The sequence below is a fragment of the Cucumis melo genome, chromosome 1, assembly GCF_025177605.1.
Source record: "Cucumis melo cultivar AY chromosome 1, USDA_Cmelo_AY_1.0, whole genome shotgun sequence".
NCBI classification, from domain to species: Eukaryota; Viridiplantae; Streptophyta; class Magnoliopsida; order Cucurbitales; family Cucurbitaceae; genus Cucumis; species Cucumis melo.
The window spans coordinates 14,499,877-14,522,580 of NC_066857.1; the positions used below are offsets into that span (position 1 = coordinate 14,499,877).

The 22,704-nt window shown below is 38.1% G+C and overlaps 1 protein-coding gene and 1 pseudogene across 4 annotated transcripts; both read right to left on the reverse strand.

Annotated features, from left to right (window-relative positions):
* Nucleotides 1–966: 966 nt before the first annotated feature.
* On the reverse strand, nt 967–22,704 carry LOC103490182 (protein DNA-DAMAGE INDUCIBLE 1). Of its 4 annotated transcripts, none has more exons than XM_008449571.3 (16): nt 22,324–22,704; nt 22,152–22,184; nt 21,798–21,925; nt 16,580–16,688; nt 15,444–15,560; nt 15,287–15,352; nt 11,721–11,783; nt 11,592–11,636; nt 11,307–11,368; nt 4,045–4,138; nt 3,765–3,857; nt 3,595–3,664; nt 3,432–3,502; nt 2,208–2,262; nt 1,765–1,787; nt 967–1,288 (listed from the first exon to the last, which is right to left on the reverse strand). In XM_008449571.3, the coding sequence occupies exons 1-16, from the start codon at nt 22,387–22,389 to the stop codon at nt 1,163–1,165; spliced, it is 1,221 nt and encodes a 406-aa protein (XP_008447793.1). In that variant the 5' UTR covers nt 22,390–22,704; the 3' UTR covers nt 967–1,162. The 4 variants fall into 4 exon arrangements, with proteins under 4 accessions (XP_008447793.1, XP_050945722.1, XP_008447794.1 ...); XM_051089765.1 differs by having other exon boundaries at nt 3,595–3,646; nt 22,324–22,701; XM_008449572.3 differs by having other exon boundaries at nt 1,765–1,790; nt 3,595–3,646; nt 22,324–22,689.
* LOC127144328 (U5 spliceosomal RNA) lies at nt 16,777–16,900 on the reverse strand (annotated as a pseudogene).

Below are 22,704 nucleotides of genomic sequence, written 5' to 3' on the forward strand. Positions count from 1 at the left end.
AATATAATAAAAATATGATATTTACTAAATCATGAGGTCTTCAAAGTGTTGGGTTCATGGAAGCTTAATGTCGACTCCATAGTACGCTTCAAATCAAACATTGACATTTAATACCCCAAATGGTCCTTCGTCCCTTGTATTAGTATGTGGCACATGAAATTGAGAGTGAACCGACCCTACCCATTCCTGTACATGAAGAACGAATGATTATTGAATCTTTGATGCCTTAGATCTTGTAATCAATTCTTCTAAAACGAGTGGAACACCATGAATCTCATCACATAGTATGACTAGAGATTCCCTCTACTATGTATCTTGAGACTGCTTGATGCATATTATGACCAGAGATTGCTCGTGTTCTTAATGAGAAATTCTCTATGCTAGCATGGCTGAAGATTTGGATACATATATGTTGGTTGTTTTTATTAGCTCATGCCTACGATTTTAAGAGCTATTTTTTTTATTAACTTCTACAGTTGTTAATTATTTTGCGTTTTAAATTTGTTTATGATTTCTTTAAAGAAAATTCTAAACTCCTATTTTAAATGCGAAGATTTCTTTAAAACTTATTTTCCTACGAATTCTTACCACCCATAGGACTTTTATCTCCTTTATTTTTCCTTTAGACAACGTATGAGATTCAAGATCTACCACTAGTTTTATTTAAATTTTAAAGTGGCCAGCGTTAAATTTAAACGGTTTGTAAACTAAAACTTGCATGTTTCCTTCAAAATTTTCAAAGTGTTGTGATATAGATTCTATTGAAGAGGGTAGGGTGAGATACGTTGGTGGGTAATTGAAAATGCCTTTAGAGTTTGACAATGGATTTCACAGTTTAATTAAAATTTATTGTCATCATGTCATGTCCTAGGTTTGGTAGGATAACTTGTGGTGAGTGTGACAATATAACCTAATAAGTTAATATTTAGATCAAGGAAGAACAAGTAAGAAAAGAAAAGACAAACATGAAACCTTAAAAATATCCATTATAACATTATAATGTTTAAACTTTTGGTTTAACATAAACATTGTTTAAATATAAGTTTAAAATTTGAATAGCAAGCAGATGAATGTTTGTGGATTAAATTGATAATTGAAAAACGAAATCGAAAACAGATAATCCACAAAGAAATGGACTACAAATATTTTGTATGCAGATTACTCATCCAAAAAGAAACCCAGCTGCCTGTTCTTCATTTCCATCAAATAGTTTGAGAGCTTGTATTACTGCCTCTCTTTGGAATCCCAATTCAACTAGCTTTGCTACTTTGGCTTCAAATTCCGGACCCTATAATCACAATATCAAACATAATGAAAGTGTACAAAGCACGTAACCAATGCCAAATTTAGAGGTAAACGTTCGTGTAACTTATAAATTTAGTCCCTTAATTTTGATGGTTTTGCCCATTTAGTTCTTTATCCTTAAAAATAGTCCTTCAACTTTAAATCGTCCATGTGGTCACTATTGTTAACAATGTGGACTAGAGAGAGACACAGATGTGGGACAAATATTACTTAATCCAGCCCAACATATCAGAAAGGAAGTACAGTTACACTAGTATAAGTTGGAGCGGACAAGTATGTGTACCCGAGCAATCTTACTTTATCTAGTTGGACCACTTATTTCTAGCTTCTAGCACTTACGTATGTTCATTTGTCCAGAAAGTTTCTCATGTCATCGTTTAATGAATGATAATAAGTACACTTCTTTCAGTTTAAGGGAACAAATAGACAACCAGACACAATCTTTTACAGCAAATTTACCTGGGCTGCTCCCCCAACATTTCCTGCTTTAAAGAAAGAAAAGCAAAATAGAAGTTAGAGGTAAGAGTAAGAAATGAACACATCTCTTGAGACTATCTACATATAATACGCCTCACAACTTTACAAAGAAAAGTAGCAGCCAAGATGAACAATAGAAAGTGCAGTTGTGGGAGGATAGAACAATATCATGATAGAATCTAATTGTATATCCATAACCCTAGAAAGAGATTTGAATACTTGACCGCTTGACTATATATGTGTTTTCTATAAGAAACAAATCCCATACTAAAACAAACGAGAGACCATAAAAAAGGGGAGATGAGATATCTCCCAAGGACAAAGGGGTACAAAAGAGACTCCCAATTGAAAACAACTAACCATTCATTAAGGAAATACCAAAGATATGGAGACATCACATAATGTAGAAAGTAAACTGTCATCACCTGTAGCTCGGGCAGCTGTTGCATTTCTGCTGTTCTCTGTTGGGGATGAAGCCACCTAGAAGAAGCAAGCAACAAAAAGGACGGTTCAGAAAGACAGATGTGAAAATTTATTCATCCAAGATATCGAACTCTTCTCGTGACTTGAGAACTACTTCGATTTATAATTTACAGCTACTTTTTTTCTGATCCACATCAAAATATTTCTAATAATCTTTAATCTTCTCTGCTTTTCTTCTCTCCAATAAGAAATATTTTAACTCAATTGATCTTTATTATTTATTTTTATCATATCAACGTAAAATAATTATTATGTTACAATAAATATAATTTTTTTAACAAGTTATAAGAATTGTTATCATTTTTCTTATTTTGCTCGTAGTATATTACTCTTGTACTTTGAGCATTAGTCTCATTTATTATTAATAAAGAGGTTTGTCTTCGTTTCAAAAAGATAAATTGTTGTCATGATTATATTGTGGGGTGGCAACCTACAACCTTGTTGCCTAGAAGGGAGTTTTCCATGGGTAAATGGAGAGAAGGTATTTTTAGGGTCTACCAAAACAAACAGGTCTAAGTTCTGATTCTGTAAAATGCTCTCTTATTTGGGCATCTGCTTTGAAAGAAATTGAAAGATACTTCAACTTCTTCGGAAGTTTTTTGGGACCCGGTCTTCTGTAGCTACATTTCGTTCGACCTCTCATATCAAGGAAGACTAAGTAATCAATTACAATTTTTATTTTCATTCTCATTCCAATTACCAAAGAGAATATAAATGGACAAACCCCCATGTATCTTCTTGAATTTCTACCCACATTATGCACCCTAACTTCTTCTATCATACATTTATTAGAACAACTTAGGGTAAAGTAGGGGATTAAACCACAAATCTCATGATTTTAAACACTTGTATGCCAATTGAGCCATGCTCGATTTGGAAATTCTCCAATCATTACATAAAATATGCTAACCAGTGAATGAAAGTTGGAAGTGGTGACAACATAAATTTTTTCCCCATCTTCATCAAATGCAGAGTTGCACAAGAAACTTAAACATATCAGTTAGTAATGATCTTTGGCTACCATGATACTAAAATTTGGAAAGATACCATCCAGAAATCGAGGATTTAAATATCTTTGTAGAGGTTGGTGAAGCGTACAGACAAAACAAACTTTTTCTCAAATTACTTGAAAATGCAAATATAAGAAACTTATTAAGAGAACTCACTGGCGCTCCAGAGCTAGAGGCTTCCTTTGAGAGCCTTTCCTCATCAAAAAGAGAAGGGGGAATGTCTTTCTCTGAACATAAATTTTTAACACGAAAGGAAACTTCAGTATACTTAAAAAAATGTGCAGACTGGGGAAGAAATTTGAAAATTAGAAATACCAACCTTGCAAAAAGGGTACAGAGACCTCTCCTCCACCCACTCTCAAAACATTCTCCTTCAAATCAATAATACACTAGAAGAAAATAACTATACATTTTAAACAAAATAAAAAGGAATGATATCTGTGCGACAACTTCCATGACTTTCAAGTCCAATAAGGCATAGAGTGGTACCTGGTGTTTCCGTAGCATATCCAGACCAAATAGGAAGTCCATATTTGGGGAATCCAGTACCAGAAACGAGCAGGGGTAGAATATACTACCAATCTAAACAAGAGAACGGTCAAAATTTTAGATCAAAGCAAATTAAATTCCTTTGCCAAGCACAAAGAAATTTATTGATGAAAATTTGATAAGATTATGTAGCTTGGTTTACCAAGTCAAACAAAATTACATTACTGCACATAGGACCTGGTTGAAAGGAAAAAAAAAAAAAATACTAGTGATTACATACCTTGATTGGAGCTACATGGATTCGACCTAAGATCTCTGATTGGCCTACTCCACGAGCAATGCCCTTGTAGCGTTGATCTAAAAGCCTCAACAATCTGATGATCACCCCCCAACCACCCCCCAAAAGAAAAACACAACGATCAACCTCAATGCATCAATAATATTTATAACATCCCCATTTGCAAGAAAGATAAAGCACCCATCTTTACAGCATTGATCACCCTTCACTAGCAGTCAACAATTAACAATATCACCAGCAAGGAAATCAATGTCGATAGTTTAAAGGTAGAGAAGTAAATGACCAAGCAGCTATTTTGTTATAGATACTTTGGATAGGCAGTTGAAATAAGGTAAAATCTGAATTGTATTGGAGTGTATGTTTGGTATCTAAAGTAATTCAAAAGTAAAAATATTTTACTCGACTGAACTTAATGAAATGGCGTGAGAAGATTTAGGGATGATATTTCAAGGTGAAAAAATTTCATTTAGAACACTCTGTATCTTGTGATACACTTGGTCCTATCTTATCATTGAAAAATATTTAGTTCTTCAGAAGGGAATTAACTAAACTATCCATTCTACAGGGATTCTTTTTCTTCTTTTGACCCCTTTATGGATTTGGTTTTGTCTACTACGTTTTTAGAGCAAAACTAAGCATCATTTTACACATTATAGCTTGTCTTCACCTATAGGCGTTAGGGCTTCCCCTTATTTCATTTATCAATGAAATTTTCCTTTCCAAATAAATAGAATTTACAGAAAATAAATAAATTTGATTTAAGTCAAGACCTGCATTCAGAATATAAATAGGCATCTTGAAATATTTACATCATATAATTTATTATGTTTGACAATACTAAATAGTCAGGTCAGTAAAAGATTTCTCAAGCTTATAGTTTATTGTTTGAATGTTTACTATATTCATCTTTTCAATTCTTTTAGAAAATAGTGCTCTGTAATGTCTGTATCTTGGTTGTGCTTCTTAGTTCATGTTCCTATCAGGACGTTCTGGGAAAATGGGAATGTCAAAAAGAAACTGTAAGACCTCCTATTATTAATGTGTATAAGAGGAAGGGCAAGAAAGGAATTACACAAGACAGCCTGGAGGAAAGAAAGAATTGAAATGGAGCAGTGGGATAGTGGAACAGCAAGTGGGCCCTACAGGATAATATTATTTGTCCTATTCGGACACTTGTCTTATAAATAGCAAGGGGAGGGTAGTAAGCTAGGTATGAGAAATATATGGAGAATGTATTGGAAAAGGAGGAGATTGGCGGCTGAGGGAGTCTACCTTAGCCTAGAGAAATAGGTTGGTTTGTTCCTTGTTGTTTTCCTTGTTATTTCTATTCTATATCTTGTATCTACTGTTTTGGCAATATAAATATATAAATACAGAGTGCTGCCTCTGTTTTTGCCATTGATTTAGTATAAATAGTGTATGAAAAGGGTGAGGAACCTCACAATTGGTATCAGAGCCTTGTCAAACTGGGAGTGATAACGAGACTAATAGCGCAGCGACAAATGGAAGAAAGGTTAGAAGGAACGGAAAAGGAGGTGTTGAGCCTCAAGGAAATGATGCTGGAAATGAAGAAAAGCATGGACAGGCTGGCCGATGAGTTGAGAGACCAATCTTATAAGAAGAAGGAAGAATCCGGCACATCTGACGGGTCCATCATGAAAATGAAAGGAAAAATGGAAGAGACAGATTTAACCGGGGAAGTAAACACACACCTGGCCGATCGAAGTAAGTATAAAAAGTTGGAAATGCCCATGTTTTTGGGAGAAAATCCAGAATCTTGGGTTTACCGTGCAGAGCATTTTTTTGAGATCAATAACTTACTAGAAGCAGAGAAGGTTAAGGTGGCTGTGGTGAGCTTTGGACAAGATGAAGTGGACTGGTACAGGTGGAGCCACAACAGGAAAAAGGTAGAATCGTGGGAGGATTTGAAGACCCGAATGTTTGAATTCTTTAGAGACACCGGACAGAAAAGCTTAGGGGCCAGGCTTATACGCATTCAGCAAGAAGGATCCTACAATGATTATGTCAAGAAGTTCGTGAACTACTCGGCACCTCTCCCACACATGGCAGAAAGCGTGCTCCGTGATGCTTTCTTAACTGGCTTAGAACCGGCGCTGCAAGCTGAAGTGATGAGTCGTCACCCTCATACGCTAGAAGAATGTATGATGGCAGCCCAGCTGGTTAACGACCGTAACTTAGCCCTCAAATTAGCACACGCAGAGATGGGTATTATTGAGCCAAAAAGAAACGAAGCCACAAGTACTAAGGTGCCATGGAACAACGATAAAGGAAATATGAGGAAAAATGAGTTCCAAATGAAACAAATAACTATACCACTCAAAGGAAGTTATCAAAAAGGAGAGCCCCCTGTTAAAAGACTTTCCGACGCCGAGTTTAGAGCACGTTTAGACAAGGGTCTCTGTTTTAGGTGTAATGAGAAATATTCTCATGGACATCGTTGCAAAATCAAAGAAAAAGGGGAGCTCATGCTCTTTATCTTGAATGAAGAAGAAAGTACCGAGGAAGGGGAAAGTTCAGAGGCGCAAAACACAGGGCCAGTTGGAGGGGCTAGAGGAAACTATGATAGAATACCGGGCCATCACCAGCTTGACAACCAAGGGAACTATGAAACTAAGAGGAATAGTCAAAGGGAAAGAGATTATTGTCTTAATTGACAGTGGGGCAACCCACAATTTCATTCACTATGAGCTGGTCACGGAGAGGAAAATCCCTATAGACAGAAACACTCAGTTTGGGGTTACCATTAGGGATGGCACAAGTTGTAAAGGAGAGGGCATTTGCAGCAAAGTGGAAATCCAGCTTGAAGGGCTAAAAGTTGTAACTGACCTGTTGGTAGTGGGTCTGGGAAAAGTAGACGTGGTATTGGGAATGCAATGGTTGGATACAACAGGTACCATGAAGATACATTGGCCATCGTTGACAATGGTTTTCTGGAAGGAAGGAAATAAGGTTGTTTTAAAGGGAGACCTGGCCTTGATAAGAGCAGAATGTTCACTCAAGACTTTAGAGAAGACATGGGAAGCAGAAGATCAAGGTTTTCTGATTGACTGGCAAGGGTATGAGATCGAAAATGATTGCAAAGAAAGCAAGAAAACGGGCCAGTAAGACGATGAAGAGGGATTATCAATGATTCAGTTCTTACTTAATCAATATTCGGATGTGTTTGACATCCCTACCACTTTGCCACCAAAGAGAGCTGTCGATCATCGCATATACACCATGCCAGGGCAAAAGCCAATCAATGCTAGGCCATATAAATACGGCCATCAACAGAAGGAAGAGATAGAGAAATTGGTCACCGAAATGCTGCAGACCGGAATCATTAGACCAAGTCACAGCCCTTTCTCAAGTCCAGTGCTGTTAGTCAAGAAAAAAGATGGGGGCTGGAGGTTTTGCGTGGATTACAGGAAGCTGAACAAGATTACAATAGCCGATAAATTCCCCATTCCAGTTATTGAAGAACTCTTGGATGAATTACATGGGGCCACGGTGTTCTCCAAGCTAGTTTAAAATCAGGCTACCATCAAATCCGAATGAAAGAAGAAGATATCGAGAAGACTGCGTTTAGGACGCATGAAGGCCATTATGAATTCATGGTGATGCCATTTGGACTAACAAACGCACCTGCCACTTTCAATCCCTCATGAATCAGGTATTTAAGCCTTTCCTCCGACGTTGTGTATTGGTTTTCTTTGATGATATATTGGTTTATAGTTCGGACATAACGGAGCACGAGAAACACTTAGGGATGGTGTTTGCAATACTAAGAGATAACCAATTGTATGTTAATCGCAAGAAATGTGTTTTCGCTCATTCACAAATACACTACTTGGGCCATATTATTTCAAAACAAGGAGTAGAAGCAGACCAAGATAAGGTTAGATGTATGCTCCAATGGCCACAACCTAAAGATGTAACAGGCTTAAGGAGATTTTTAGGGCTGACGGGCTATTATAGACGCTTTGTCAAAAGTTATGGTGAGATTGCAGCACCCTTGACCAAACTACTGCAGAAGAATGCCTTCAAATGGGATGAGAACGCCATCCTTGCATTTGAAAGTCTGAAATCCGCTATGTCTACCATACCCGTACTCGCACTACCCGATTGGTCTTTGCCTTTTATGATAGAAACCGATGCCTCAGGCAGTGGATTGGGAGCAGTACTGTCTCAGAACGGCCATCCCATCGCATTCTTCAGCCAGAAGTTGTCTACAAGGGCCCAATCCAAGTCCATCTACGAGAGAGAATTGATGGTTGTAGTACTATCAGTGTAGAAGTGGCGGCATTATCTCTTAGGAAGGAGGTTCACCATTATATCGGACCAAAAGCTCTAAAGTTTTTATTGGAGCAGAGAGAGGTGCAACCACAGTTCCAAAAGTGGTTAACCAAGCTGTTGGGATATGACTTTGAAATTTTATATCAACCGGGACTCCAAAACAAAGCAGCTGATGCACTTTCAAGAATGGATCACTCGTTAGAATTAAAGGCAATGTCAACGGCAGGCATTGTAGACATGGAAATAGTTACAAAGGAAGTCGAGAAGGATGAAGAACTTCAACTCATAACACAACAGTTGCAGACTGACCCAGCACTGGAGGGAAAATATTCCTTGTTGAATGGCAAGCTAATGTATAAAGGAAGAGTGGTGCTGTCCAAATCTTCTTCACTTATACCCAGCCTCTTACACACTTTTCACGATTCTATATTTGGAGGACATTCAGGATTTTTGAGGACCTACGAGAGGATGAGTGGTGAGCTGTTTTGGAAAGGTATGAAGGCAGATATTAAGAAGTATGTTGAACAGTGTGGAATCTGCCAAAGAAATAAGAGTGAAGCAACCAAACCGGCAGGGGTTCTTCAACCATTACCCATACCCGACCGCATATTGGAAGATTGGACTATGGACTTCATCGAAGGGTTGCCTAAAGCAGGAAGTATGAATGTGATTATGGTGGTGGTTGACCGGCTGAGCAAATATGCTTACTTTGTCACCATGAAGCACCCATTCTCAGCAAAGCAGGTAGCCATCGAATTCATTGATAAGATAGTTCGGAGACATGGCATTCCTAAGTCAATCATATCAGACAGAGATAAAATCTTTTTAAGCAACTTTTGGAAGGAATTATTCTATGCCATGGATACCATCCTTAAACGAAGCACCGCTTTTCATCCCCAAACCGACGGCCAGACAGAACGGGTCAATCAGTGTTTAGAAACCTACTTAAGATGTTTTTGTAATGAGCAACCAAACAAATGGCATCAGTTCATACCATGGGCAGAGTTATGGTACAATACCACCTTCTATTCTTCAACACGCACGACCCCCTTCCAAGCCGTGTATGGTAGACCCCCACCACCCTTGATATCCTATGGAGATAAGAAGACACCTAATGATGAAGTTGAAACAATGCTGAAAGAGAGAGACTTGGCTATTAGCGCGCTCAAGGAAAACCTCACTATTGCTCAAAACAGAATGAAGAAATTTGTTGATTCAAAGAGGAGAGAACTTAAGTTTAAGGTGGGAGATGAAGTCTATCTCAAGCTGAGGCCCTACCGTCAGCGTTCCTTAGCAAAGAAAAGGGCCGAAAAACTAGCAAACTAGCTCCTAAGTATTATGGCCCATATTGCATCACTGAGACCATAGGGGAGGTGGCCTATCGACTTGATCTGCCTCCAGAAGCTTCAATTCACAATGTTTTCCACATTTCGCAGCTCAAACTTAAACTAGGCAAACAGCACACAATCCAAGCCCAACAACCAAAGCTCACAGCAGAATTTGAATTGCAACTTTGGCCGGAGACAGTCTTAGGCATCCGTTGGAGTCCTGAATTGGGAGCAAATGAATGGCTGGTGAAATGGAAAGGATTACCCGACAGTGAAGCCACCTGGGAATCCGTTTACTCAATGAACCAACAGTTTCCCTCATTCCACCTTGAGGACAAGGTGATTTTGGAACCCCAGGGTATTGTAAGACCTCCTATTATTAATGTGTATAAGAGGAAGGGCAAGAAAGGAATTACACAAGACAGCCTGGAAGAAAGAAAGAATTGAAATGGAGCAGTGGGATAGTGGAACAGCAAGTGGGCCCTACAGGATAATATTATTTGTCCTATTCGGACACTTGTCTTATAAATAGCAAAGGGAGGGTAGTAAGCTAGGTATGAGAAATATATGGAGAATGTATTGGAAAAGGAGGAGATTGGCGGCTGAGGGAGTCTACCTTAGCCTAGAGAAATAGGTTGGTTTGTTCCTTGTTGTTTTCCTTGTTATTTCTATTCTATATCTTGTATCTACTGTTTTGGCAATATAAATATATAAATACAGAGTGCTGCCTCTGTTTTTGCCATTGATTTAGTATAAATAGTGTATGAAAAGGGTGAGGAACCTCACTTACCTTGCTCCAGTTAACAATAGGCTGTAGATAAATCTTCAAAACTAGAAGATTTATTATGCAAAAATATTAAGAGACAATATAGATCGGATTCTTGTAGTGGATTTCTTTTTTTTTTTTCTTGTCTTTCTTTTATTATTACTTTTCTCTTTGGTGTGCGTGATAAGAAACAAGAGGTATATGTGGCAAAAGAGGTAACCAAACAGCTTAAGGGCTGGGAAAAGAGGGATCCCCTACCCATATAAATCCACTTCAGGTAACATAGTAAGAGCTACCAATGATCTGTAGAGGTCATCATTACATTTGAAGGCTTCTTCCTTAAAGATGGTGGTGGACAAGTGGCTTAAGTAAGACCCTAGGTGGATAGAAATGGAATTATCTTCCCCTTTACACTCACTTTATGCAGTTCCTAAGTGTCTCCTTTGGTTAAATTACGTCCCTAGGTTTTGATAATGTCTAATGGCATACTTACACATTTTAAAAGATCAATAATTGTTAGAGAAACATAGGTTGATTGTATCCTTCTTGGTGATTAAACCCAGTAGAGAATTTAACAATGTTGTGGCCAATAGTTCATATAATAATAATAATAATAATAATAATAGCAAGCAGCGAATTAGCTGGGCATTATAACAGTTATTTTCCTTTTTGTTAGACTGTCAAATGCTATGCATTTCTTTTGTAAGAAACAGAAAAAAAAGTCAAGATATAAGCTATGCTATGAATTTTACAAATCTAATCAGGCAAAACATAGAAATGATGATGATGAAAGCCCAATTACTTAGGCCATTATAGAGAGGGGAAAAATCAGATGATGCATAGATTCCACATACCCACATTTCTCAGCACAGCTTTTTGATATAATTGTTGATTGAGCTCCGCTATCAACAAATGCCTAATAGAATACCATTAAATCACTTAAACCTTTATCTCACCTCAGTGGACACAAAGAAACAATATCCATATATCACAAACAGTTGAATCTATTCTAAAATTATTCAGTCATTGATCAAGGACCACTAATGAAAGTAACCAGTTGAAATGCAGTGCCTTCTCACATTTTCTAAACTGTAGTAGACGAAAAACTAAAATGAACAATGTGTGCTCGTTCCACTTACCTTTAATGGGACACCATTAACTTCCATGTCAACATATAACATGACCTGAAGAGTTCCGCATGAAACGTCAAACCATGAAACGGAATATACAACTTAAAAGTGAATAATGTTGGTCAATGTAACACTTACCACCCTTGCAAAAGCTTCGGGATTGTGTTCAAGAGCTGCAGCCCAATTTTCGTCAATTCCTTTCTGCATAGGTATTGCCATATTGGTAATTTAACATAAGTCATTTTACATTACATGAAAACAAAGGTCAGCTATCAAAAATCCTTTAGTGCCAATAACTTTTCCATTTCAACCAGGAGAGAATTATGGGAGCATGTGCAGTAAAAAAAGAAACCTGAAACAAGACCCCACAAGCCCTCTTGTGATTCTAATTTTGTGGTGGAAAAATAATCTTTATTGAAAGCAATAAACACGAAACCGGCTTACGTGGAAACCCGAGGACCGGGAGAAAAACCACGATGTTTTTAGTTTTATTATTTTCTGATATTCATATAATAGGTACAAGAGGGAATAAATAGAAAAGTACAAAGAGATAAAAAAAGGAAAGAATATTTAGGGTAAATCTTCCCAATGGGCTAAGCCCACTAATTCTAATAATTCTAACACTCCCCCTCAAGTTGGGACGTGAATATCAATGAGGCCCAACTTGCTAACACAAAAGTCGAAGTTTAGTCTGAGAAGCCCCTTGGTGAGAACACATCAGCAACCTGTTGGCTCGAAGGGATGTACGGAATGCATATGCTCCCACTGTCAAGTCTTTCCTTGATGAAATGCCGATCAATCTCAACATGTTTAGTTCTATCAACACTGCTCCTGGCAACAACACTTTGCTTTTTACTCCTCCAAGTTACAAGATTGCCCTAAACAAAGGTACAATAACTAGAGGTAGACTTTCTGTCAACAACAGATCCAGCCCAATCCGAGTCAGTATATGCCTCAATGGTCTTTTTGTCTGTCTTTCTAAACATCAACTCTTTTCCAGGTGTCGTTTTTAAGTATCTCATAATTCTTTTGACAGCTTCCATGTGTTCCTCATAGGGAGCCTGCATAAACTGACTGAGAGCACTCACAACAAAGGAAATATCAGGACGAGTATGAGATAAGTAAATTGATTTACCCACAAGGCGCTGATATTGTTCTTTATCAACTGGAACTTGATCATCAGAGTTTCCTAGTTTACAGTTGAATTCAATAGGAGTGTCAGTGGGACGACATCCCAACATACCTGTCTCGGTTTGCAAATCAAGGGTATATTTTCTCTAAGACACAGAGATGCCTTCTTTAGATCTGGCCACCTCCATTCCAAGGAAATATTTCAAATTTCCCAAATCCTTAATTTCAAATTCATTACCCACTCTCTGCTTAAGTTGACTGATTTCTGCCTGATCATCTCCAGACAAAACGATGCCATCCACATAAACTATCAGAACTGGCAATCTTCCCTGTCTCAGAAACTTTTGTAAATAAAGTGTGATTAGAGTGTCCCTGATTGTATCCTTGGGACTTGACAAAAGTAGTGAATCTGTCAAACCATGCTTTGGGTGACTGTTTCAGACCATATAAGGATTTTTGGAGTTTACAAACCTGTTGACCAAGAAGACGGGTATGATAGAAGTTTTGGAATTTTTTTATGGAAGTGTGTTTAAATGGTGTGATAGAAGTTTTGGAAAATAGCGGAAACCTCAGATTTATCGGTGATAAGATAGACCCAGGTAAGACGGGTATGATCATCAATAAAGGTTACAAACCACCTTTTCCCATATGAGGTGGTGACCTTGGAGGGACCCCAAACGTCACCATGGATAAGGGTAAACGGTTGTGTGGGTTTATATGGTTGTGAGGAAAAAGAAACACGATGTTGTTTTGCCCGAATGCACATATCACAAGATAACGAGACATCTATTTTAAGTAAGAGATGAGGAAACAAATATTTCATATACGTAAAGTTTGAATGACCTAACCGAAAATGCCACAACATAAAGTCATGTATAGAGGTGCTAAAATAGGAAGATAGTAAACTAGTCATAGAGATACTACTATCGGAGGTATTATCATTAAGGATGTAAAATCCCCTGCTATGTCGGACAGTGCCAATCATCCTCCCCAAATTCAAGTCCACCAAACAGACTCAGGTAAGAAAATAGCTTTACAATGCAGCTCACGGGTGATCTTACTAATAGATAACAAATTGTAAGAAAGTTTAGGTAGAGAAACCGTCAAAGAGGATTACTTGTCCTTTCCCAGCAATCGGGGCTAAAGAGCCATCGGCTATCCAGATTTTCTCATTACTGGCACAGAGGGTATAAGAGACAAAGTGCTCCGAGAAACCTATCAAGTGATATGTGGCCCCTGAGTCCAAAATCCAAGGATTCGTCTCATCAACACTAATAAGGCCAAGGGACTGAGACATACTTGATTGAGCAATGACATTTAGAGTAGGAGAGCTGGTCTGACTAGCCATAGGGCCAATGGGTTGAGAGGTGCTGGCAGTCTCCCTAACATCGATAGGCCCGAGTTCTGTTGCACGTTGGAGGAGCGTTTGTTACCTCTTGGGGGTCGACTGTGGAGTTTCCAACACTGATCCTTAGTATGTCGTTGTTTCTTGCAGTGCTCACAGACGAGAATTGGTTTCCCATTATCATGGGTCAAGGATCGAGCACTAAAGGCAACAGAGTTAGTTATATAATTTGAAGGCACGTTAGAAAGCGAAATTACCAGGTTCTTAGAATACATCGGTAGATCGGTCTGTGCCAAGGATATACTAACTTCAAAAACAGCTCTCCTGTAGGTTTGATTAATCCCGAGACCACGAACATATGGCTGTCCATAACTGGAGGGTGCCGATGACTCACCCGCTTCAATCCCCGATTTGTTATGGTGTTGGTCAGCCCCGTTCCTATAGAAGAAAGGTCGTTGTAAAGGGTCGACAGACAGATTTGACAGTTTTGAAGGTTGCTGTCCGGCGGCGATGGGCGGCACGTGCAGCGGATGACCGGAAGGGTGAGACGGTTGGCCAGGTGACGACACGTCGGATGGGATGGGCGGTGAGATTAAAGGACAGCAGTGCATGGGCCCACGTGCCCGACAGAGGTGGCGCGTGAAGTGCTTTCTGGCCGAAAGGTTGTGCGGATGGCGGCGAGGGTTGGCCCATTGGATAGATCGGCGGCGTCTGAATCTGTTGGAGTAGTTTTTCCATGGTGTTGTCCACGGCGGCAGCTGCGGCTGTTTTGGTCCGAGGATTCCTAAAATTTTTTTCTAACGTTTCGTTGTTGCTTCGTCTGATACCATATTGAAAACAATAACATGAAACCGGCTTACGTGGAAACCCGAGAACCGAGAGAAAAACCACGATGTTTTTAGTTTTATTATTTTCTGATATTCATACAATAGGTACAAGAGGGAATAAATAGAGAAGTACAAAGAGATAAAAAAGGAAAGAATATTTAGGGTAAATCTTCCCAATGGGCTAAGCCCACTAATTCTAATAATTCTAACAATCTTTATATAAGCCCAAACAAGTTCTAACCCAAGCATTTAACCACCAATGTCAATGTCCATGGGCAACAACTTTTTTTGTTTTTTTTTTTTCCTAATGAGAAACAACTTCCATTCAGAAAGAATGAAAGAAACGGACTAACAATTTGTAATTTTTGTTGGAATAAAACAAGATAATAAAATATTCTAACCTGGCGAATAGCAGCTTCGATCTTCTTTTGGGCCTCAACATCAAAAGGATCTGCATACAGAAGGGCCTAAGACACCAGAAATAAGGAGATCATAGTCACGTTATCGATCTATCAGTCAATTAGGTTATTAATAGAGAATAATAAATAACCTACTCACCATCTCCTCTTCTTGTTGACGCTGTAATACAGATCTTTGACGATGACGCTCTCTTAAAATCTGTTGCAGATTGTTCAGGTCGTTTCCAACAATAGCTTGTGCCAATTCAGGATCACTCTGCAGAGCCCACATATGAATTGAACAATTACGCACTAGTACATGATCGTTTTAAAGAAAATGAACAATACAGGAACAAGTTGATACATGCAATCAATTTGCCTGCACTCACCTACATAGCAATCATAGTCTAACAACTTGCTATCATTTTTGTTTACTTTTGAACTAACAACTTGCTATCATTTTTGTTTACTTTTGAACTATTCAAGTACCGGAAATAAAATGCATAAATAAGAAAGATCATAAGGTGTGTTTGGTTCACTGTTACGAGCTCTGTTAGTTTCGGATAAAATCTTTGATTTCAAAGGTACGTATGCAGTATTTGGAATATCAAATCATATGTGAGGTGAAGAAATTCAAACAAACCTCTTTCATCATCATTGGTATATGTATCCAATATGGAAACCAGAAAAAAAAAAATCAACAATAATTATGGTTTTGAAACTATCTTTTGGAGTAAATATGTTTGATAGCACTTCAAAAATGCAGTCCTTTTTGGAAAATTTATACCTAAGTATGTGAGCTAAGTCCAAAGGCAGGATAAACGGTTTTCACTTGTTCTTCTACCAGAAGTTTTAGGACTTTCTCATACAAAAGATTTTGAATCTCTTGAGTTTTTTAATCCACTGTTGAGAATAGTTTACAATTAGTTAAGGGGATAGATTCAGAAGAGACTGCAAAAATTTTGTGGGTTCATATAATAGCCTGAAAGGAATCAAATATTGATTGAAGACAAATATTTTAGTGTTAGCCGTTAGGAGAGTAGGTAGGAATAATTAAATATCAAGCAGCTTCTTGTGAGATAATTCTAGTGACTTCTGTAAGATTGTATTATGTAAAATCAATTCTAATTGGCTTGCTTTCTCGTAATCTTTTAAGTGGAGTCTCTATATTCTCATTGTAACTGTTGAAAAATCAATGCAAATTTTGTTTTGTTGCCAAGAAAAAAGGATAAGTTTAACTTCTGTCTCAATGGAAAATGTCCAAATGAACTTATGAAGCAATATGTTAGCATTTACCTGAAAAAGTTGAGCCATTGTATTTGAGTCACGTCTAATGTGTTGCTGGAAGGCTTCAGGGTTCACTGCAGAACCATCTGGATTGAAGCTCAAATTATTGGTAGGAGCACTGCAAGGTTATGGACATTAGATTAAGAATACAAAGCAAGCATGGGTGAGTAAAATAGTGCGTAAATTGTATAGATTTTTTTAAAGGGACCCCCCCACAAAGGAAGGGCCTCCAAAAATAGGCATATGCCACTTTATGGCGGCAAGCACACAGTGTTCTTTATCTTTAGTAAAAGGCGAAAGAATAGTTCGCTATATGCCCACCGCACAATTCCATGTAAATTGTATACATTTAATAACACAGAAGGCACAATTCAAGTTCCACAAGCATCAACACGTGATTAGCAAGAGAAAGGTGACTTCTAAAGCAACCACTATATTTCACCGAACTCCCCACATAACCATGACTAAGTTATTCAAGAACCCAAGTAAAAGAAAATCACCAATCCACTGGTTCCTGAACAGTAACCAAAAGTAGTCCTGCGGTGTATTTTACAAGAAAGAAGAACAAAAAAGTATAACTGCTATTGCAACGAGTAGTAACAGGGCAACATTCAAACTTCAAACGAGCTTTATGGTTAAAGCATTTCTACTGAAAACCCTATTCCAATACACTTGGTCAAGAAAACATTCTTAGGTAAAAAATCATACGAAGATATTATTCCTCTCCAGTCATAGGTTCCATTCCACAGAAAAGCCTTCAGAAGGTTGAACCAAAGTTTTTGAAAGGACTTAATGATAATTGTGGAGATAAATCCGATAAGTTTGCTGGAAAATCAGCAGACTAGCTGAAGCTAAAGAAATATCTGTCCTTTTTTTTCTTTAAATGGAAACGAGTCTCCTTATTAACAAGAATAACGAGACTAAAGCTCAAATTACAAGAGAATTATACTAAAAGCGAAAGGACTAAAAGGACAAAAGAGCGATCAAAACAAAAGTACAGACAAGCTGATCAAAAAACTTCTAGACCCTAAGCAAACAAGAGAAAACAAAATACAGAGCAAACCTAATGAATCTTTCAAAACGAAGCCCAAATTCAGCTGAGAACTTGCACACTGAAAACTTCAAAATGGAAGGAGAGAAGACACCAGGAAAAGGCAAGCGACCAAGCTACTTCAGGTCTAAAACACAACTGAGGTACCAACATCTGACTCTTGATTTCTTCTTCTTCAGCTTTGACAGAAAAACAACTACTGGATTACCATGTGCAAAAAAAGACCATGAAAACTTGGAAGGACTCAAAAGCTCCTTGGAAGCATCAACCAAACACTGTCCCACAATCACCTACAAACGATTTCAGGTAATCTGGAAATCTGATGGTCTGAACTGAAGAATGGGCAAACCGGACACTTTTCATCAACTTTCAATTCATCCTCCCTTTCTTCATCGATAAGAAACACAGAGTATTTAGGTCTTGTTTCTAAGGGCTCCATTTTGCAACTGCTCCTCATTTTCATCTGTTTTTTCAAAAGGATCATATTCTTCACTACTGACGCTGAAAGAAGAATCGAAATTTGTCTCACTTTTTCTTTGGAAGGAATGACCAGAATATGGCATAGAGTACCTCTAAGGAATTTCACCTTTGAATTAGGCATTGAGAAAACAGGGTACTTGAATTGGGGAGAGTGAGATTTTTGGGAATATGATCTGGTTCCTTGGCCAAGAGCCTGAACTTGGGCACAGTTTTATTCTAATAAATCTGGATTAATCTCTGGAATCAGCTTGGTCTTGGATGTTCTCTTCTTAGAGATCACCTTCTTTCTCTTTCTTCTAACATAATATATATTCACAAATTAGAAATGCTATATTTTCTAATTTCTTGGGTGAGAGCCTGAAACGTTTGTCATTCTGAGTCTTGTGATTACTATGATCTCTGTCAACTCTTTTAGATATTTCTTAGTCTTTAATGAAATGAGAGGAAAAAACATCTCCTGCGATAATGGTTAGGGAGTTCTCCTTTTCAGAAACCTCCATGTAGCTTATTCTTAAGAAGGAATACGCAAGCAAGGTTAAGGATTTCAAATCTATATTCTTATAACCAGTGTCCACAAGATCCTTGCTAAGGTCCTGCTTAATCATTTAAAGAAAATGCTCCCTTCGACCCTTTTGGAGGCTCAAGGAGCTTTTATAGCAAGGTAACAGATTCTTGATCCAGCCCTCACTGTGAACGAGGTCATCGAGGGTTATAAAGCAAAGAAAAATGAAGGTGTGGTTATTAAAATCAACTTTCAAAAAGCTTGCGACCATGTTGACTAGGATTTCTTGGACATAGTGATGGATAATAAAGGTTTTGGTATAAATGGAGAATGTGGATGTAAAAATGCGTTAGGAATGTGAATTATTCAACCCTCATCAAAGGTTTTCTAAAGGGCTCGATAAAGGTGGCCTTTAGAGGCTTGAGAGTTGAGACTGAGGGATCCTTTATCTACTTTCTTATTCCTATTGGTTGTAGAGGTTTTAAGCTATATCATTTAAAGGGGGTGGTGGAGTGAGGCATTCTTGAGCCCTCTAAGATAGGTTCTAAGGATGTGGCTCTATCTCCTTTTTAGTTTTTTTTATTAAAATAAACAGCTTTCATTGAGAAAAAAAATGAAAGAGTACATGGGCGCACAGAAAACCAAGCCCACAAAAAATAGGAGACTCCCACTACAGGAAAGGTGCCCAACTATACAGAATCATATCAAGAGAATAATTACAACAAGTCTTTGAAATCGAAGCCCAACGAGAAATATATGTTAAGAGGATATCTCATTTTTAGTTTGATGATTAAATTACATGATGTTCTTCTGCTCTGGCAAAGAGGCCTCTTTCTTTATCCTTAATCACATGTTACGATCCTTTGAGGGGATGTTAAGACTTAAAATTAACAAAAGTAAGCATGAAAACTTGGGTATAAACTATGAGCTGGAAAAGCTTAATACATGAGCAAGTTTGGTCGGCTATGATGTTGGTTCCTTTCTTTCTTCCTATCTCAACCTCTCAGCAACTATCTCCTTTTGGGTAACCCCGTGGAGAAGATTAGCAAAAGGATGGTTTTCATGGAAGAAAAGTTTCTTCTCCAAAGTTGAGAGACCAACATTTATCGGATAGGTATTGAGTGGAATCACTCTTTTCACAGAGCATGTCTTGATTTGGCCCAATAAGCATGCATGACCCAATCCCTGTGAGTGGATGGCAAAAGGGGTTAAAGACACATTAAATTGTATTATAAGGAAAGACATTTGTTTCCAACTCCCTTTCTTTTTCCCATCTTCGTTTTTTGGTAGTTGGTGATGTTAAGGAAACATATTTTCGAGTGATCATTGGGTGGGGGGATAGACCAGTTTCCTCGATTATATCATTTGTCATTCTTGAAAAGTTGTCAAGTGTTGAATTTTTTGGTTCGGTTGGGTTGGGGAATTCAACTTCTTTCTCCTTTGGGTTCCATCGGCCTTTGTCCAATGGGGAAACAATGGAGGTGGCCAATGGAGGTGGCCTCTTTCCTCTCCTTTATCGAGGGTTTCGACTTTAGGCTTGGAAGAAAGGATGTTCATGTTTGGAGTCCTATGCCCATGGAGAGCTTCTCTTCTAAGTCTTTCTTTTAGGATTTTATTGAACCTCTCTCTTGCTGTTGAGTCGGTCTTTGGTGTTTTATGGAGGATTATGATTCCAAAGAAACTCAAGTTCTTTTTGTGGGAATTTTTGCTTGGTCAAACCTGGTGGATAGGCTTTTTGCTAGATCAGTGTGGAACGACTTCTTTAAGGAGCTTGAGTTTGAGCTTGCTCGTTAGACAGATGTTCGTTTGATGATTGGGAAGTTCTTCCTCTAGTTTGCAAGGATGCACACTTTGTCGTGGGATCTTTGGGAGGAGAGAAGTAACAATGTTTTGCAGTGTGCAGAGAGATCCTAGTGAAGTTTGGTCTTTAGTAAGGTTTCATGTTTCTCATTGGAATTCAGTTTTTTTTCTTGGAAAAGGTAATATTATTATACAACAACAAGGAGGACCTCATAGCCTGAGGCCAAGGCAACAGAGTAGAAAACGCTCACAAAAACAAAGAGAAACAAAAAGCGTAACGAAAGCACCAAAAGAAAGTACATCCATGTCATAAAAAGACACAAAAACAACAAACTCAAAACAATCTCACCTAACAGGGGGAAACAACAAAACAATTAATAAGAAAAACCCCATAACCTGGGAATAAGCAGAAAATAAACTGAAAATAAAACAAGCTAATTAAGAACTTGAGCATGCTCACGCTAAGAAACAGCACGAGCACAAATACAGGTGCAAATAAGTTGGAATAGGACAATGGGATCACGAGCCTAACCAGAGAACGCGTCACAACTTCCTCCTCACACCCTTGCCAATACCCTGACGACAAATCCAAACTCAACCCCCCAACACCCAATCCTATTAGAGGAAGCCATGACCTGTAGGACCCGAGACCAAACAACCCCCCCCAAAGGACATGAAAAGAATAAATGATCGCGAGACTCAACACCTCCGACAAAGAATGCACGACAGCAGAACCGAACTATCCCACCTATGCAACCTATCCCTAGTGCCCAACCTATCTTTAACATCCAGTGCCTCAGTGAAGAGGTGCACAATGCAAAGGAGGCCATGAATAGGGCTCAGAGAGAGGTATAGCGTAATACTTACGTTGGAATTTAGTTTCGAAGACTTTTTGTAAGTATTCTTTAGGCCGAGATGCTATCTTCTTTATATATTTGTTAAATTGTAAGAAAAAGAAGACTGAGATGGTAGTAACCAGGATAAAGGGGGAAAAATGTATTTATCAAATAGAAGAAAATCGACTGAAGGGTCAATTCTGAAGGCGTTCAAACTTCAAAGGAGGTCTCGGTTGAGGGTTCAGAAAGAATATGGATTTTGTATTTTTAGAGAAAACAATAATAGGTGTCTTCTTTACATTTACCTCTATTTATGATCTATTGTGGTATAAAAAGACGTTAAGTTAACACCTCGGTAAACAAAATAATTTGGAAACTACTACAACGCAGACGACTCTAAACTAATCAAGATTATTCCACCAAATCCAGTGGTAATCATTGTTATTTGCGTGCAATGAATAGGTTATGTCATCGACTCATCAGGTATCCTACAACTATAAGACTACATCTTCAGAATAATATTAAAGATGTTGCAATCTGAGAACGAGAGAAACGTACCTAGAAGCGCCAGCTGATACCATCATAATCAAATCTTCGTCTTTAACACCCAAGCCACTCAATTTTTCAAAATTTTTCATCTCCTTCCCATTGTACAGCAGCTGCTGCCGCTGAAGCGGTACTTGAGTCTAAGCAACAATAAAGGTCCAACATACATAGAATGAGCTAACCATAACCATTAAAAAGGAGAACTTCTCCTGGACTTAATCTCAAATGTGGATAGTTTTGGATCACAAAATGTAGCAAATTTCACCAACAATTAAGATCCAAATGTTCAATTCCCCCAAGTTCAAAATCCCAAATTTCCTCAGCAACCACCGATCACAATAATGAATATAAAAAATGAATTCTCACCTCAACCTCAAGCAAAGCCTTCACGTTCTCAACCTATTTGGCAGAAAAGAGGAAAAGCTTTAACATCAGCAAGCAATCCAGGGAAAAAGAAAAGTGGGTATAATGGACAGAAGAAGGTAATGCAAGAAAATGGAGTTGAGGTTTTGTGAATGAAGAAAATAAAGAAACTTACAGATTCATTGGGATCAACATCCAAGGAAAGAATCTGTTCGTCGGCTGTCATCACAGTGATTCTCATCTTCTTTTTCTTCTTCTTCTTCTTCGTAAACTGAATCAGTTTGATGTTGCTCTACGATGTGTAAGTGTTGGTGGAGAAATCTGAGTTAATAAATTACGGAGCTGGAATTTGAAGCATAGGAAGAAACTATTGGAGATTGAGAAAAGCTTGTACTTTTTTTTTTTTTCTTTTTCTTTTTTCTTGGGGGGATAAGCACAGTCGCTAAATTGACTATGGTATTTGGTTTTTCTCTTTTTGCCTTTTCCTTTTCCAATTTCCCCAATTCGATGTTAGTTGGTGCCGTTCAAAACCAAATTCTAGGGATCAGATTGGATT